Source organism: Dendrobates tinctorius, unplaced genomic scaffold, assembly GCF_039654945.1.
Source record: "Dendrobates tinctorius isolate UK_male_01 unplaced genomic scaffold, ASM3965494v1 ptg000063l, whole genome shotgun sequence".
NCBI lineage: Eukaryota > Metazoa > Chordata > Amphibia > Anura > Dendrobatidae > Dendrobates > Dendrobates tinctorius.
Genome location: NW_027361731.1, coordinates 30137100 through 30155244, shown reverse-complemented (window position 1 = coordinate 30155244; position 18145 = coordinate 30137100). Strand labels below are relative to the sequence as shown.

The 18145-nt window shown below is 49.2% G+C and overlaps 1 protein-coding gene across 2 annotated transcripts in view; it reads right to left on the bottom strand.

The window, feature by feature from the left end:
• LOC141094067 (ABC-type organic anion transporter ABCA8-like) overlaps nt 1-18145 on the bottom strand; it is a 101376-nt gene that overhangs the window by 81760 nt on the left and 1471 nt on the right. Inside the window, exons 2-13 of one of the 2 annotated variants that reach the window (XM_073579774.1) lie at nt 13862-13926; nt 12117-12221; nt 11803-12019; nt 10189-10347; nt 9943-10037; nt 7957-8183; nt 7715-7853; nt 6789-6974; nt 6443-6590; nt 5202-5367; nt 5072-5130; nt 4833-4943 (exon numbers count right to left, since the gene is read on the bottom strand). In XM_073579774.1, coding sequence (XP_073435875.1) covers nt 4833-4943; nt 5072-5130; nt 5202-5367; nt 6443-6590; nt 6789-6974; nt 7715-7853; nt 7957-8183; nt 9943-10037; nt 10189-10347; nt 11803-12019; nt 12117-12221 — 1612 coding nt within the window. In that variant the 5' untranslated portion in view covers nt 13862-13926. The remainder of the gene's footprint in view (nt 1-4832; nt 4944-5071; nt 5131-5201; nt 5368-6442; nt 6591-6788; nt 6975-7714; nt 7854-7956; nt 8184-9942; nt 10038-10188; nt 10348-11802; nt 12020-12116; nt 12222-13861; nt 13927-18145) is intronic. The other variant, XM_073579775.1, reaches the window with a different exon arrangement.

Genomic DNA, 18145 nt, shown 5'->3' with positions numbered 1-18145 from the left:
CACGTGTGGTATCGATGACCTCAGATGTCACGTGTGATATCAATGACTTCAGATGGCACGTGTGGTATCGGTGACATCAATCATCATGTGTGGTATCGGTGACCTAAGCCGTCACGTGAGGTATCAGTGACCGCAGCCATCACGTGTGTCAGATGTCACGTGTGGAATCGATGACCTCAGCCGTCATGTGTGGTACCAGTGACCTCAGCCATCACGTGTGTCAGATGTCACGTGTGGTACCGATGACCTCAGCCATCACGTGCGGTATCGGTGATCTCAGCCGTCTCGTGTGGTATCGGTGACCTCAGCCATCACGTGAGGTATCGGTGACCTCAGCCATCACGTGTGATATCGATGACAGCCGTCTCGTGTGGTATCAGTGACATCAATCGTCATGTGTGGTATCGGTGACCTCAGCCGTCACGTGAGGTATCGATGACCTCAGCCATCACGTGTGGTATCAGTGACCTCAGCCATCACGTGTAGTATCAGTGACCTCAGCCATCACATGAGTCAGATGTCACATGTGGCATCGATGACCTCAGGCATCACGTGTGGTATCAGTGACCTCAGCCTTCACGTGTGGTATCGATGACCTCAGATGTCACGTGTGATATCAATGACTTCAGATGGCACGTGTGGTATCGGTGACATCAATCATCATGTGTGGTATCGGTGACCTAAGCCGTCACGTGAGGTATCAGTGACCTCAGCCATTACATGTGGTATCACTGACCTCAGCCATCATGTGTGGTATCAGTGACCTCAGCCATCACGTGTGTCAGATGTCACGTGTGGTATCGATGACCTCAGCCATCACGTGTGGTATCGGTGATCTCAGCCATCACGTGTGTCAGATGACACGTGTGGTATCGATCACCTCAGTCATCATGTGTGGTATCGGTGACCTCAGCCATCACGTGTGGTATAAGTGACCTCAGCCATCACGTGTGGTATCAGTGACCTCAGCCATCACGTGTGTCAGATGTCACATGTGGTATCGATGACCTCAGCCATCACGTGTGGTATCGGTGACCTCAGCTATCACGTGTGGTATCAGTGACCTCAGCCATCACGTGTGTCAGATGTCACGTGTGGTATCAATGACTTCAGATGGCACGTGTGGTATCGGTGACATCAATCGTCATGCGTGGTATCGGTGACCTCAGCCGTCACGTGAGGTATCGTGACCTCAGCCATCACGTGTGGTATCATTGACCTCAGCCATCATGTGTGGCATCAGTGACCTCAGCCATCACGTGTGTCAGATGTCACATGTGGTATCGATGACCTCAGCCATCACGTGTGTTATCGGTGACCTCAGCTATCACGTGTGGTATCAGTGACCTCAGCCATCACGTGTGTCAGATCTCACGTGTGGTATCGATGACCTCAGCCATCATGTGTGGTATCGGTGACCTCTGCCATCATGTGTGGTATCAGTGACCTCAGCCATCACGTGTGGTATCAGTGACCTCAGCCATCACGTGTGGTATCAGTGAACTCAGCCATCACGTGTCAGATGTCACGTGTGGTATTGATGGCCTCAGCCATCACGTGTGGTATCAGTGAACTCAGCAATCACATGTGTCAGATGTCACGTGTGGTATTGATGGCCTCAGCCATCACGTGTGGTATCAGTGACCTCAGCCATCACGTGTGGTACCAGTGACCTCAGCCATCACGTGTGTCAGATGTCACGTGTGGTATCGATGACCTCAGCCATCACGTGCGGTATCGGTGATCTCAGCCATCACGTGAGGTATCGGTGACCTCAGCCATCACGTGTGATATCGGTGACAGCCGTCTCGTGTGGTATCAGTGACATCAATCGTCATGTGTGGTATCGGTGACCTCAGCCGTCACGTGAGGTATCGATTACCTCAGCCATCACGTGTGGTATCAGTGACCTCAGCCGTCACGTGTGGTATCAGTGACCTCAGCCATCATGTGTGTCAGATGACACATGTGGTATCGATGACCTCAGGCATCACGTGTGGTATCAGTGACGTCAGCCTTCACGTGTGTCAGATGTCACGTGTGGTATCGATGACCTCAGTCATCATGTGTGGTATCGGTGACCTCAGCCATCACGTGTGGTATCAGTGACCTCAGCCATCACGTGTGGTATCAGTGACCTCAGCCTTCACGTGGATGACCTCAGATGTCACGTGTGGTATCGATGACTTCAGATGGCACGTGTGGTATCGGTGACATCAATCTTCATGTGTGGTATCGGTGACCTCAGCCGTCACGTGAGGTATCGGTGACCTCAGCCATCAAGTGTGGTATCATTGACCTCAGCCATCATGTGTGGCATCAGTGACCTCAGCCATCACGTGTGTCAGATGTCACATGTGGTATCGATGACCTCAGCCATCACGTGTGGTATCGGTGACCTCAGCCATCACGTGTGGTATCAGTGACCTCAGCCATCACGTGTGTCAGATGTCACGTGTGGTATCGATGACCTCAGCCGTCATGTGTGGTACCAGTGACCTCAGCCATCACGTGTGTCAGATGTCACGTGTGGTATCGATGACCTCAGCCATCACGTGCGGTATCGGTGATCTCAGCCGTCTCGTGTGGTATCGGTGACCTCAGCCATCACGTGAGGTATCGGTGACCTCAGCCATCACGTCTGATATCGGTGACAACCGTCTCGTGTGGTATCAGTGACATCAATCGTCATGTGTGGTATCGGTGACCTCAGCCGTCATGTGAGGTATCGATGACCTCAGCCATTACGTGTGGTATCAGTGACCTCAGCCATCACATGTGGTATCAGTGACCTCAGCCATCACGTGTGTCAGATGTCACATGTGGTATCGATGACCTCAGGCATCACGTGTGGTATCAGTGACCTCAGCCTTCACGTGTGGTATCGATGACCTCAGATGTCACATGTGGTATCAATGACTTCAGATGGCACGTGTGGCATCGGTGACATCAATCATGTGTGGTATCGGTGACCTCAGCCGTCACGTGAGGTATCAGTGACCTCAGCCAACACATGTGGTATCATTGACCTCAGCCATCATGTGTGGTATCAGTGACCTCAGCCATCACGTGTGTCAGATGTCACGTGTTGTATCGATGACCTCAGCCATCACGTGTGGTATCGGTGACCTCAGCCATCACGTGTGTCAGATGTCACGTGTGGTATCGATGACCTCAGTCATCATGTGTGGTATCGGTGACCTCAGCCAACACGTGTGGTATCAGTGACCTCAGCCATCACGTGTCGTATCAGTGACCTCAGCCATCACGTGTGTCAGATGTCACGTGTGGTATTGATGGCCTCAGCCATCACGTGTGGTATCGGTGACCTCAGCCATCACGTGTGGTACCAGTGACCTCAGCCATCAAGTGTGGTATCAGTGACCTCAGGTTTCACGTGTGGTATCGATGACCTCAGATGTCACGTGTGGTATCGATGACTTCAGATGGCACGTGTGGTATCGGTGACCTCAGCCATCACGTGTGGTATCGGTGACCTCAGCCATCACGTGTGGTATCAGTGACCTCAGCCATCACGTGTGTCAGATGTCACGTGTGGTATCGATGACCTCAGCCGTCATGTGTGGTACCAGTGACCTCAGCCATCACGTGTGTCAGATGTCACGTGTGGTATCGATGACCTCAGCCATCACGTGCGGTATCGGTGATCTCAGCCGTCTCGTGTGGTATCGGTGACCTCAGCCATCACGTGAGGTATCGGTGACCTGAGCCATCACGTGTGATATCGGTGACAACCGTCTCGTGTGGTATCAGTGACATCAATCGTCATGTGTGGTATCGGTGACCTCAGCCGTCATGTGAGGTATCGATGACCTCAGCCATTACGTGTGGTATCAGTGACCTCAGCCATCACATGTGGTATCAGTGACCTCAGCCATCACGTGTGTCAGATGTCACATGTGGTATCGATGACCTCAGGCATCACGTGTGGTATCAGTGACCTCAGCCTTCACGTGTGGTATCGATGACCTCAGATGTCACATGTGGTATCAATGACTTCAGATGGCACGTGTGGCATCGGTGACATCAATCATGTGTGGTATCGGTGACCTCAGCCGTCACGTGAGGTATCAGTGACCTCAGCCAACACATGTGGTATCATTGACCTCAGCCATCATGTGTGGTATCAGTGACCTCAGCCATCACGTGTGTCAGATGTCACGTGTTGTATCGATGACCTCAGCCATCACGTGTGGTATCGGTGACCTCAGCCATCACGTGTGTCAGATGTCACGTGTGGTATCGATGACCTCAGTCATCATGTGTGGTATCGGTGACCTCAGCCAACACGTGTGGTATCAGTGACCTCAGCCATCACGTGTCGTATCAGTGACCTCAGCCATCACGTGTGTCAGATGTCACGTGTGGTATTGATGGCCTCAGCCATCACGTGTGGTATCGGTGACCTCAGCCATCACGTGTGGTACCAGTGACCTCAGCCATCAAGTGTGGTATCAGTGACCTCAGGTTTCACGTGTGGTATCGATGACCTCAGATGTCACGTGTGGTATCGATGACTTCAGATGGCACGTGTGGTATCGGTGACCTCAGCCATCACGTGTGGTATCGGTGACCTCAGCCATCACGTGTGGTATCGGTGACCTCAGCCTTCACATGTGGTATCAATGACCTCAGATGTCCCGTGTGGAATCGATGACTTCAGATGGCACGTGTGGTACCGGTGACCTCAGCCTTCACGTGTGGCATTGATGACCTCAGATGTCATGTGTGGTATCGATGTCCTCAGATGTCACGTGTGGTACCGTTGACCTCAGCCATCTCGTGCCGCATCGGTGGCCGCAGTCTCTCACCGCTGGTCAATGTGCTCATCCCACTCAGAATGTTAAGTAGTGTTGTCTTCCCGGCCCCGCTGTGACCCAGGAGAGCCGTGATCTGTCCCTCGTACACATCCAAGTCCAGACCTGGGGTAAATCAGACGAGTATCCAGTAAATTCACAGTAATTCGGCACTGACTGACTAATTCTGGACAAACAGGTGCTGGATTATCAGATGTGCTACATTATACTGTACTACTGATGCTGCTTCTCACCTCTTAGCGCCTCCATCTTCTTGTCCTTGCCGCAGTAGATTTTCTTCAAGTTATTTATCCTATGAGAGGTGACGTCAGACGTGATGTTATGGAGACGGCACAGAAGTCACCTTCACCTGCTGTACAATACCTGATGGCCTCTTTCCCTTGTAATTCAGCCGGAGCCTTCTCTATGTAATCCCCAATGTTGGCCCGTCCTCCTTCCTCATGGTCTGGTGGTAATGGGGTCTTCTTCCCACTGGACCAGTACGAGGATCTCAGAAAGAAGAGCGGCTCGTGCCTCAGGCCATGTTTATCTGGAGAAGAGAAATATCTTGGGAGACCTCCCCCTATTGGTGGCTGCAGACAGGATCTCATCATGTATCTCTGTATACAGGGAGCTCCCCCAAGTGGTAGCTGCAGGCAGGATCTTATCATGTATCTCTGTATACAGGGAGCTCCCCCTAGTGGTGGCTGCAGACAGGATCTTATCATGTATCTCTGTATACAGGGAGCTCCCCCAAGTGGTAGCTGCAGGCAGGATCTTATCATGTATCTCTGTATACAGGGAGCTCCCCTTAGTGGTGGCTGCAGACAGGATCTCATCATGTATCTCTGTATACAGGGAGCTCCACCTAGTGGTGGCTGCAGACAGGATCTTATCATGTACTGTATCTCTGTATACAGGGAGCTTTCCCCTGTTGTGGCTGCAGACAGGATCTTATCATGTATCTCTGTATACAGGGAGCTCCCACTAGTGGTGGCTGCAGACAGGATCTTATCATGTATCTCTGTATACAGGGAGCTCCCCCTAGTGGTGGCTGCAGACAGAATCTTATCCTGTACCTCTGTATACAGGGAGCTCCCCCTAGTGGTGGCTGCAGACAGGATCTTATCATGTATCTCTGCATACAGGGAGCTCCCCCTAGTGGTGGCTGCAGACAGGATCTTATCATGTATCTCTGTATACAGGGAGCTCCCTCTAGAGGTGGCTGCAGACAGGATCTTATCATGTATCTCTGTATGTAGGAAGCTTCCCCTAGTGGTGGCTGCAGACAGGATCTTATCATGCATCTCTGAATACAGGGAGCTCCCCCTAGTGGTGGCTGCAGACAGAATCTTATCCTGTACCTCTGTATACAGGGAGCTCCCCCTAGTGGTGGCTGCAGACAGGATCTTATCATGTACCTCTGTATACAGGGAGCTCCCCCCAGTGATGACTGCAGACAGGATCTTATCATGTATCTCTGTATACAGGGAGCTCCCTCTAGTGGTGGCTGCAGACAGGAAGTTATCATGTATCTCTGTATACAGGGAGCTCCCCCTAGTGGACACTGGTGCTGATTAAGCAGGATACATCAGAAAATATGGCGTCATATCCATCACCTTTACCTGCCAGGATCTTATCAAAATACAATGTGAGGAGGACGTAGAGAACAGAGTCCAGCAGGAGGCCGATGTAACTGGTCAGGAGATAGGAGGAGTTGATGGGGATGTCGGAGAAGAAGACACCCTGGAGGCCATTCTCCATATGTATGCTCTGAAATCAGAGGACAGCTGTGTCTGCTGGGGTCTTACAGCCGTGAACTGTGCAGTATTTCCACCCTGGAGCCCTTTATGGGGGTGTCCAGGATGCCTCCAAAGCTGATATCAGCTGATGTGTGTCTTTGTCGGGTATGCCGGGTGAGTCCTAATGTGGACCTGTACGTGGAGGAAGACTCCGCACAATGACACTTACCTCTGTGATCCCAATAGAAAAGGCAAATGGTGGAAAAACACAAAGGAAGACTTCTAAAAAGACGGGCAAGATCTTCACCAGGGGCAAAGTGCTCAGTATAGAGAGCAGGAGGGTGACGAAGAATCCGGCGATGGCCACGAGCCGAGGCCTCCGGAGCAGCACGCACAGCATGAAGGTGAAGCAGATCTGTACGGAAAGAGATCAGGGGAGATCAGCAGCTGTCAGCACCTGGTTTTATACATTTTCTGCTAAAATCCAACATCATTTTAATTGTTATATTTTGTTATGTTTCTTTTCTCGATAGTTTTGTTTTTTTATCTATTTTATGGCCCTAGATCATCCACTATCCCACCCCATAGTCCTAAACCTAGTCCTCCCACTAATCTGAACCCTAATGTTAGTTATATTTACATATCCCTAGTTCTTGCCTTTACCTAAGCATAGCTCTAGTTCTATCCCTTACCTAAACCTAGCTTAAAATTAGTTCTATCCCTTACCTAGGCCTAGCCTAAGATTAGTTCTATCCCTTACCTAAGCCTAGCCTAAGATTAATTCTATCCCTTACCTAAGCCTAGCCTAACATTAGTTCTATCCCTTACCTAGGCCTAGCCTAAAATTAGTTCTATCCATTACCTAAGCCTAGCCTAATATTAGTTCTATCCCTTACCTAGGCCTAGCCTAAGATTAGTTCTATCCCTTACCTAAGCCTAGCCTAAGATTAGTTCTATCCCTTACCCAGGCCTAGCCTAAGATTAGTTCTATCCCTTACCTAAGCCTAGCCTAACATTAGTTCTATCACTTGGCTAAGCCAAGCCCTTACCCAAGTTCTCTCCCTTACCTAAACCTAGACCTAACCACAAGCAGCAGGACAGACTGAGAACGGTGATGACTTGTGAATGCAGCTATGAATGTCATGTGAATCCTACCATCGATATCCCGTAGAGGAAGAACATGAGTAGGATGACACCGTAGGAACTCTCCACAAAGACATAACTGGTGGTCACCAGGGTCAGCAGATTAGCGATAATCAGGACATAGAGGGAGTAGAGCAATCCCCACGATAACCTGGAAAGTGTGCGAGCAGGAAGAACAACCAAGTACAGGTAAGAAAACTACACAAAGCTGCTTCTCCGCACTCTGTCCTGAAATCCTCTGTGTTGCCACTCACCAGAAGGCCAGATCCTGGAGCCCCATCATCCTCATGATCTCCCGATGCTCCTTCCTCTCCTTGGCAATGGAGAGCGTCAGCAGGTAGGACACAGAGACGTAACACATGCACATGGCCATGATGTAAGCCCCAATGTACAGGATCGGTGTGTATAGCGCCATGGCCGATCTCATCTTCACAGCCGCAGTGGAGACCATGGCGGTCCCAACCGAACGATTAGTAGTCAGCTACAAGGTAAAGAATGGGGGTGACATACAGGACTATACTTTAGTCACATCCAGAGCAGCACTTACACATCTACTCCATTGTCCTTACCAACACCGGGGGGGGGGGGGCAAAATCTAAGTCAATATCAAACCTGCCCCGCCTTGAATCTGATCTTCAGGTCACTCGTCTCCTGAAATACACTGTGCTGCCGGAGACCTGGTCCTTCCACTTTGCAGCTCTCAATCTGTGACCTCTTGTAAGATTAGTGCTCTCCTTGCCTGAATACTCTGCACTGCTGTAAAATGCCGTCACTTACCAGAAGACAAGGTCTTGGATCCCCATCACCCTCATGGCAAACCAATTGGAAAATTTTTGTTCTTTTTCAAGGAGGAGTAGAGGGGGCTAATTACTGCACGTGATCTAGGCTCTATGCTTCTCTAGTTACATCCTAGAACTGTGTTTGCCTTTTTTTGCTGCTGCATCACACTGTTGATTCATGTGCAGTCTGTGATCTATTAGTATTCCCAAGTCTTTTTCACATGTGCTGTTACTTAGTTCTATTCCTCCCATTCTACAGATGTGATTTTTGTTTTTCTTGCCCAGATGTAGAATCTTGCATTTCTCCCTAGTAAATACCATTCTATTAGTCACTGCCCATTGTTCAAGCTTCTCTAGATCCTTCTGAATCCTTTCTCTGTGTTCTCTAGTGTTAGCTATCCCTCCTAGCTTTGCATTGTCTGCAAATTTGATTAGTTTACCTTCAGTTCCCATATCTAGATCATTTATAAAAATGTTGAACAGCAATGGGCCCAGGCCAGAGCCTTATGGCCCCCCACTTGTAACACTGGGGTCAGGGCAGAGCCTTGTTGTCCCCACTTGTAACACTGGGACTAGGACAGAGCCTTGTGGTATCCCACTTGTAACACTGGGGCCAGGACAGAGCCTTTTGGTACCCTACTTGTATCAGTGAGGCCAGTACAGAGCCTTGTGGTACCCCACTTGTATCAGTGAGGCCAGAACAGAGCCTTGTGGTCCCCTGCTTGTAACACTGGAGCCAGGACAGAGCCTTCTGGTACCCCGCATAAAACACTGGGGCCAGGACAGAGCCTTGTGGTACCCCACTTGTAATACTGGGGCCAGGCCAAAGCCTTGTGGCTCCCACTAGTAACACTGTGGACAGGACAGAGCCTTGTGGTACCATCACTTGTAACACTAGGGCCAGGACAGAGTATTGTGGTACTTCACTTGTAACATTGTTCCAATTGGACGTGCAACCATTTATCACCACTCTTTGAGTGCGATCATTGAGCCAGTTATAAATCCACCTAACCGTAGACTAGTCAATCCCATAAATGTTCATTTTTTTCAATAAGGATAGTATGAGATACTTTATCAAATGCTTTGCCAAAGTTGATATATACTATATCTACCGCATTTCCCTGTTCCACCCAGTCAGTGATTCCATCATAGAAGGAAATTAGATTAGTGTGCCATGACTTGTTTTCTACATACCCATTCTGACTCTGGTTAATTACTGTATTCTTATCCAAGTACTTACATTAATGCTGTGTAATAATTTGTTTAAAGATCTTTCCTGGTATAGAAGTAAGGCTCACTGGCCTGTAATTTCCTGGCTCCATCTTCTTTCCTTTTTTGAAGATAGGGACAACATTTGCCCTTCTCCAATCTTCTGGGACTTCCCCTGTTCTCAAGGATTTTTCAAAGATTCTGGTTAGTGGTTCTGCAATTATGTCGGTCAGCAGTCACAATATATGTCACCTCGATGATGGCGGCGTCGATGCTGGCCTGTAGCAGCAGGAATCCGTATTTCCAGTACTTTGCTGGACGGCAATACTCCAAAGTGTAACAGAAATCTGTAGAGACATTGTGTCGACAGATGTGACCCAAAAACATAGCAGCGGGAAGGGGACATAACAGGGATCACTGGTTAAACAGCCCCCTGCAGCCAGCGCCCGGGGGGGTTGAATCTGATGGCAGCTGGGCTCATCCATACGAAACACTTACCTCTCTCCACCAGGTAGTCATTGGGGGACGGCACCTGACCTGCTTGGAACTGGATGTGATATGTGAACTCATCCTTGAACTTCACTGCGACCATTCTATATATGTGCCGAAGCTCCCGCAGCAGCTGCGCCTCACTGGGGAATTCTTTAATGGTGACACCTGGAGGCAAGAAATGCAGAGACATGTAACCCTGGACAGGTGTAGGAGGGATCGGCATCGTGCATCCTGTGACCCTGGATGGGTGTAGGAGAGATGGGTGTCTTGCACTGTGACCCAGGACGGCTGAAGGAGGGATCAGCATCATGCACCCTGTGACCCTGGATGGGTGTAGGAGAGTCGCCATCATGCACCCTGTGACCCTGGATGGGTGTAGGAGAGATCGGCATCATGCATCCTGTGACCCTAGACGGGTGTAGATGGGATCGGCATTGTGCACCCTGTGACGATGGACAAATGTAGGAGGGATCATCAACAAGCACTGTTACTCTGGAAGGGTGAAGGACAGATTGGCATCGTGCATCCTGTGACCCTGGACGGGTGTAGGAGGGATCAGCATTGTGCACCCTGTGATCCTGAACGGGTGTAGGAGGGATTGGCATTATGCACACTGTGTTCCTGGACGAGTGTAGGAGGGATCAGTATCGTGCACCCTGTGACCCTGGACGGATGTAGGAGGGATTGGCATTGTGCACTCTGTGACCCTGGATGGGTGTAGGAGGGATCAGCATTGTGCACCCTGTGATCCTGAACGGGTGTAGGAGGGATTGGCATTATGCACACTGTGTTCCTGGACGAGTGTAGGAGGGATCAGTATCGTGCACCCTGTGACCCTGGACGGATGTAGGAGGGATTGGCATTGTGCACTCTGTGACCCTGGATGGGTGTAGGAGGGATCGGCATCGTGCACCCTGTGACCCTGGATGGGTTTAGGAGGGATCTGCATCATGCACCCTGTGACTCTGGATAGGTGTAGGAGAGATCGGCATCGTGCACCCTGTGACCCTGGATGGGTTTAGGAGGGATCGGCATCGTGCAGCCTGTGACTCTGGACGGGTGTAGGAGGGATCTGCAACATGCACCCTGTGACTCTGGACAGGTGTAGGAGGGATCGGCATCGTGCACCCTGTGATTCTGGACAGGTGTAGGAGGGATCGGCATCATGCACCCTGTGACCCTGGACGGGTGTAGGAGGGATCGGCATCGTGCATCCTGTGACCATGGATGGGTTTAGGAGGGATCGAAATCGTGCACCCTGTGACTCTGGACAGGTGTAGGAGGGATCGGCATCGTGCACCCTGTGACTCTGGACTGGCGTAGGAGGGATCGGCATCGTGCACCCTGTGACCCTGGACGGGTGAATCCTCTGGTGTGCCCTTCCCCCACCAGGTCAAGCACAGAGGTGCACTGATTAGTGCGCTGTCTCCTTCCCCTGCCATGAATTTGGACTGGCTCTCCTCGTAGAGCCTTTTGACCTCCGTAGCACACACACTGCATTTATTTCTTCTGACGTTTTTCTATGTGTGTGGAGAAAATCAGCACTTTATCACCAGAATTAATAACTTTTCTTAAAGGGGAACTCCACCCATAATACTTGAGAAAACTGGCGCCCATTACCTGACATTGTGTCGCTTTCCTGAACTTTCTGCAGAACTCTGCGCACCGTGGCCAGGGCAGCTGATTCCTGGCTGTAGCCAATGATGACATTGGAGCTGTTCAGATGATCCAGGCGCCCCAGGTCGTAGGCGGGAGACTGGCCGCTCAATCTTGTGTCCCACAGAATGAGGGTTAGGAAAAATATGATCAGCACAAATGCCAAGTGCTGGAGCCACTCCTGCAGGGAGATAAGACGGGGTCAGAACAGTACTGAAGTGGCAGCGATAACTAATCGGATCAATACGTGGCGATCGTGTGATTGTAGTGAAACTTGCCAGGATGGAGTGCCACTTCCTCCTCCATTTCAGCAGAAGATTCTTCCAGAGCAAGGCAGCGGTCTGCAGCCACAGACTGGGGTCTCTCCGCGTCGCCCGGCTCATCTGGAACACATTTCATAGCAGGGCTTCACCTTTAAACGGGTTGTCCGGGCTTTTCACACAATCACAGTACTTATCTGGGCTGCAGAATTATGACAATAAGTAATTTACTTTCTGTCACTAGTTTGCACGGTTTTCTAGATATTCTGAACAGAATGTCCAAGGGGGGGGTGTTTTGGCATTGAAATGAGAACTAGTCGTAACCTCCTACTCTACTCCAAACATGCCCTCTATAGCAACAACCCCACCCTCCATAGCTACAGGCCCTCCCCGTCCACATGAAGCAGCCCTCATCACACAGTAACGAATTCTTCCCCTCCAGCAGCCTCAGCGCAGAGAGCAGCTCCTCCCCCAGACACACGCTGAACAGTTATCTATGGAAAGTGAAACTAGTGAGGAGGAGGGAAAATCGTCCTGTATTCTGGGACACTCCATGATTACAATACATAACTCATTATCAGTGATTCCTTCCCTCACTGTCCCAGGCTGTTGGCAGCAGTGAGAACAGATTGTGTGATGGCCAGTGATGGGGGTCTGCAGCTTCTAATCTGCACAGGGGATGGCAGTCACTGATGTAATCTGTTGTGTGACAAAGCCTCTGCTGTGTGAATGAGACAGCTCTGTCACTGACGTCTTCACACAGCAGCAGATTTGGTGCAGTGTATGTGTGAGCACTGTGTCTCTAATGACACAAATACTGATGGGAGCAGCCTGTCCAATCAGCAGCTGTAACAGTGTGAAGTGTTGCGGGGTGTGTGTATGTATGTATTCTGCTGCTTTCACAAATACAGGATCACTGCTGTGTTCTTTCCAATGCTGGAATAATCATAAAGATGAGTGCTGGTGCAGTTTACTGCCAGCCAATGAGTGGGCAGTGGGTGGTGCTGGTCACAGGAGCTTGCTGGGAGTTTGGTGGAGTTTCGCACATATACTGCACCAAATCTGCTGCTGTGTGAAGACATCAGTGACACAGAGCTGTCTCACTCACACAGCAGAGGCTTTGTCACACAACAGATTACATCAGTGACTGCCATCCCCTGTGCAGATTAGAAGCTGCAGACCTCCATCTCTGGCCATCACACAGTCTGTTCTCACTGCTGCCAGCAGCCTGGGACAGTGAGGGAAGGAATTACAGATAATGAGTTATGTATTGTAATCATGGAGTGGCCCAGAATACAGGACGATTTTCCCTCCTCACTAGATTCACTTTCCTTAGATCACTGTTCAGCGTGTGTCTGGGGGAGGAGCAGCTCTCTGCTCTCTGCACTGAGGCTGCTGGAGGGGAAGAATTCGTTACTGTGTGATGAGGGCTTCTTCATGTGGAAGGGGAGGGCCTGTAGCTATGGAGGGTGGGGTTGTTGCTATAGAGGGCATGTTTGAAGTAGAGTAGGCGGTTACGACTAGTTCTCATTTCAATTCCATAACACCCCCCTCCTTGGACGTTCTTTTCAGAATATCTAGAAAACCGTGCAAACTAGTGACAGAAAGTAAATTACTTATTGTCATAATTCTGCAGCCCAGATATGTACTGAGATTACGTGAAAAGCCCGGACAACCCCTTTAAGGCTGACAACCGGCCTATATATTCTGTGTGAGAGGTTGTCAGCCCCAACCCCTGGTGATGACATCACTGATATAATTACCTTACGCTGCAGTCACGGATTTCCCATCCGATATTGATGATACGACTTCCACTTTCTCTTCTTCTCTGCAGAAACAAAAGACCATATGAAACAATTCCTGAGGTGGTCTTGGCCTCTGATTTATCATTGGACCCTCTTGCCCCCTATTAACCAGATTTCATACTTTTTGCCCAAGTCTGATGAAGCTATTTGGGTTCCTGGAGACGTAGACCTGGACCCACCCAAAACATTGACTACGTATCTGCCAGAGGGCCCAGAAGTTGGGGTCTTTGCTCGTGTCTCTGTCTCCTCTTTTTTACATGTTTGGTATTAACCACAAAGGTGAATTAAACCACAGTAGGGGTCACGCCAATCTGAGACCCACTCAACTTCATCACTAAAGGGGTCTGTTATAGAAGGGGTCTTCTCACATTACAATTTTGGAGCCGAATCAGGAATAACAAAGAGTTAATGGCGTGTAGAAGGACAAGCACCCTGCCTGAGGGTGGTCTCCGATTCCCCTGTCCACCTATGGATGTGGATCTCAGCCTCCATCAATATCCAATCAGTAGACACCACTGGTTATCAATACATCCAAGGCCAATGACGGACTTGTGGCTGAAGAGGACAGACCTCCACTCCATCTTGCTCTGCACCATTATAGCGTTTGTAGAGCAGTGAGGTCATGGAAGAGGCTTCATGAGGGGACGTCAGTCCTATTCCTGGGATTATGGTTGTCGCCTCTAGTCTTCACTACGGTCACTAACGGCTCGGTATTACATTAATTTGGTGGTGGAACCAGTGGTGCGGCCATTTTTCCAATGTTCAGGGGCCAATAATCGCCACGACAACCCCAGACTGCATGTTGGTGCTACTGTGAGAATCTGCGTAGCCTAAACCTGCCCCCATGGCCATCGCATCTCAGGATTTAAGGAAGTCAGAGGTTTTGAACATCTTGTTTCATTCATTTTTTAATCATTTCCATATCAGTGGCATCTCAGTCCTCTAACTTATCCTTCGTGGTGCTATCATTTCAGTGCTGGGGAGGGCAGTTCTTTCCTGACAGCTATCTATCCCAAATTTCTCAGTGAACACATAGTCTGGACTGCTTTGTCCTCTCAGAAACCTCTGTGTCCCCTCCAGACTCATCTGTCACCCTCTTCCAGACTACTGACCTCCTCTTTCAGATACCTCTATCCGCTCCAGACTTCTCTGTCCTCCTCTATACTCCTCTGTCCCTCTTTAGACACCTCTGTCCTCTTCTAGACTCCTCTGTTCCCTTAGGAGTCTTCTGTTCCTCTCCAAACTTCTGTTTTCATTGAACAATTCTGTTGCCCTCTAAACACCTCTCTCCTTCTCCAGCGTCCTCTGCCCTTCTGTAGATTTCTCTGCCCCCTTTTGGACAATTCTGTCTTTCTCTCGACACCTTTGTTACCCCTTTGGATACTTCCATCCACTCCAGACTCCTCTCTGTCCTCCCTCAATCTGATAGACTCCTCTCTTCCGTCTGGACACCTCAGTTCCTCTCCACACAACTCTTTAGCATTCCAGACTCCTCTGTCCCCTCCAGTACTTTCTGTCACATTCTGAGACTATATTTTCCAAGCACTATTTTCCAAGCACTTACTCTATGTTCATCTTTGGATATTTCTGTCCACTTAAAACCCTGTTGTCCTCCTCCAAATGCATCTACCCCATTCCAGGCTCCTCTGTTCTGTTCTCCTCCAGGCTCCTCTATTCTTCTCTAGACTTCTCTGTCCCCTCCAGTACTCTCCGTCTCATTCCAAGACTATATCTTCCAAGCACTTACACTACAGTATATCTTCCAAGCACTTACTCTATGTTCCCCTTTGGTTATTTCTGTCCAGTACAAACCCCATTGTCCTCCTCCAAATTCTTCTATCCCCTTCCAGGCTCCTCTGTTCTCCTCCAAACTCCTCTGCCCTTCTTCAGACCACTGTGTTCATCTTACAGACTTCTCTCTCCTGTAAATATTTCTGTCTACTCCAAACCCCGTTGTCCTACTCCAAATGCTTCTATCCCCTTCCAGGTTCCTCTGTTCTCCTCCAGGCTCCTCTGTCCTCCTTCAGACCACTATGTTCATCTTGCAGACCACTCTTTTTCCCTTTCAGACTCCTCTGTCCCTTCCAGTACTCAGTACTCTGTCTTATTCCAAGACTATACCTTCCAAGCACTTACTTTTTGTTCCCCTTTGGATATTTCTGTCCACTCCAAACCCTGTTGTCCTCCTTCAAATGCTTCTATCTCCTTCCAGGCTCCTCTGTTCTCCTCCAGTGTTCTCTATTCTTCTCCAGACTCCTCTGTCCCCTCCAGTACTCTCTCTCACATTCCGAGACTATATCTTCCAAACACTAACTCTGTGTTTATCTTTGGATATTTCTGTCTACTCCAAACCCTGCTGTCTTTCTCCAAATTCTTCTATCCCCTTCCAGGCTCTTCTGCTCTCCTCCAGACTCCTCTGTCCTCTTTCAGACCACTGTGTTCATCTTACAGACCTCTCTCTTTCCCTTTCAGACTCCTCTGTCCCCTAGATACTTCTGTCCACTCCGTTGTCCTACTTCAAATGCTTCTATTCCCTTCCAGGCTCCTCTATTCTACTACTACAGGCTCCTCTGTTCACCTCCAGACTCCTCTGTCCTTCTTCAAGCCACTGTGTTCATTTTAAAAACACATGGGACATGCACAAAAATGAACAGGTCAGTAAGACAATGTTCACACCACCCAAAGAATGAGACACAGAAAAAACACACAGTATGACAAACATGCATGAATACTCTGTTGTAAAACATATGTAACAGTAAGCAGCCAGTGCTAGTAAAAGATGATAACAAAAACAGGGTATTTAGTTGATACGTTTTTTGCAAAAAATGTATACGAAGCCACTCCACCACGTCACGGTATACCCTTCTCGGAGCAGTCCTATCTAATGTATTTAAACCTGATTATGTGAACAATACCTACATAAGCAGGATTCAGAAAGGCGCTGCCCGGTATGGGCACGCTGGGCAAAATGGCTCTTTATGTGCATGTACCACAAGAGAGAGGCGGGGATCGCTCCAAAGCTTGCATGAGCAAGAATTAATAAATTAAAAACACATGGCTTCGTATACATCTCTTTCCCTTTCAGACTCCTCTGTTCCCTCCAGTACTCCTTGTCTCATTCCAAGACTACGGTATATCTTCCAAGCACTTACTCTATGTTCCCCTTTGGCTATTTCTGTCCACTACAAACCCCGTTGTCCTCCTCCAAATGGATCTATCACCTTCCAGGCTCCTCTGTTCTCTTCCAGACTCCTCTATTCTCTTCCAGACTCTTCTGTCCTCCTTCAGACCACTATGCTCATCTTACAGACTCCTCTCTTCCCCTTTCAGATGGCTGTGTCCCCCTCAAGACACCTGTGTCCCTCTCCAGGCCTTGCTGTCCTCACCTAGGCCACGCTGCCCCCTCCTGACACCACCTATTGACCAATAGAAAAACATTTGTGCATAATTCAAGAAGCCCGCTCCTTGTCCCCCACATTATCTGTTTGGGGTCATTAATAGAGCAGAAAATCACCTGCCTGTGGGGGATGTGAAGGATGTCCTGCTGGACACGAAAGATGGTGTTTATTGTGTGGGTGCAGAGAATCAGTACAAAAAAAGTAGAGTTAGCTACAGGATGGACGTGGCCTAATGATGGTTCCTGAGGGCCTGTGGTGGACCAAATGTTCATTTACAAGGGCCAATAATTCACAAATGTACATCCTGATCATCGACCCATGTAATCATGTCAGCCAATACGGGAGTGGGGAGACATCGGGATGCGTGACAACCATGATTTTCAGGTGCTGTTGTCTTGAGATCTGTTTCGTTTTGGGTACATTTGAAGATTGGCACTGACTTTTCCTGTGAACGCTCATTCGGGCAATCATCGACCCAGGAGAGATGGCGCTCAGTGAACCCAGATATCTATGGAAATGGCGCTGATCTGTGTGATATTTAACTAATGAGATCTTTGAAGTGGTTCTGTAACTAGATAGATGCAGGAGTTTACTGGGGTCCACATTCCTTCAGTCTTGGAAGCGTTGGGGGGGGAGCCTACATCATAACGAGGGGACCTTATGGTTGTGAGGTTGGGCGTCACATGATACATCCCCATTTATGTGCTATTGGGAGTATGGGCAGAAAAGTGGAGAGATGAGTCATTAGGAGGAAACTCTAGAATCTGCTAATGGCGAGCGTGATGCGCATACATATTTAATAGATGCAATTACACAAATGTATTAAATAAACCAAATATTTCCT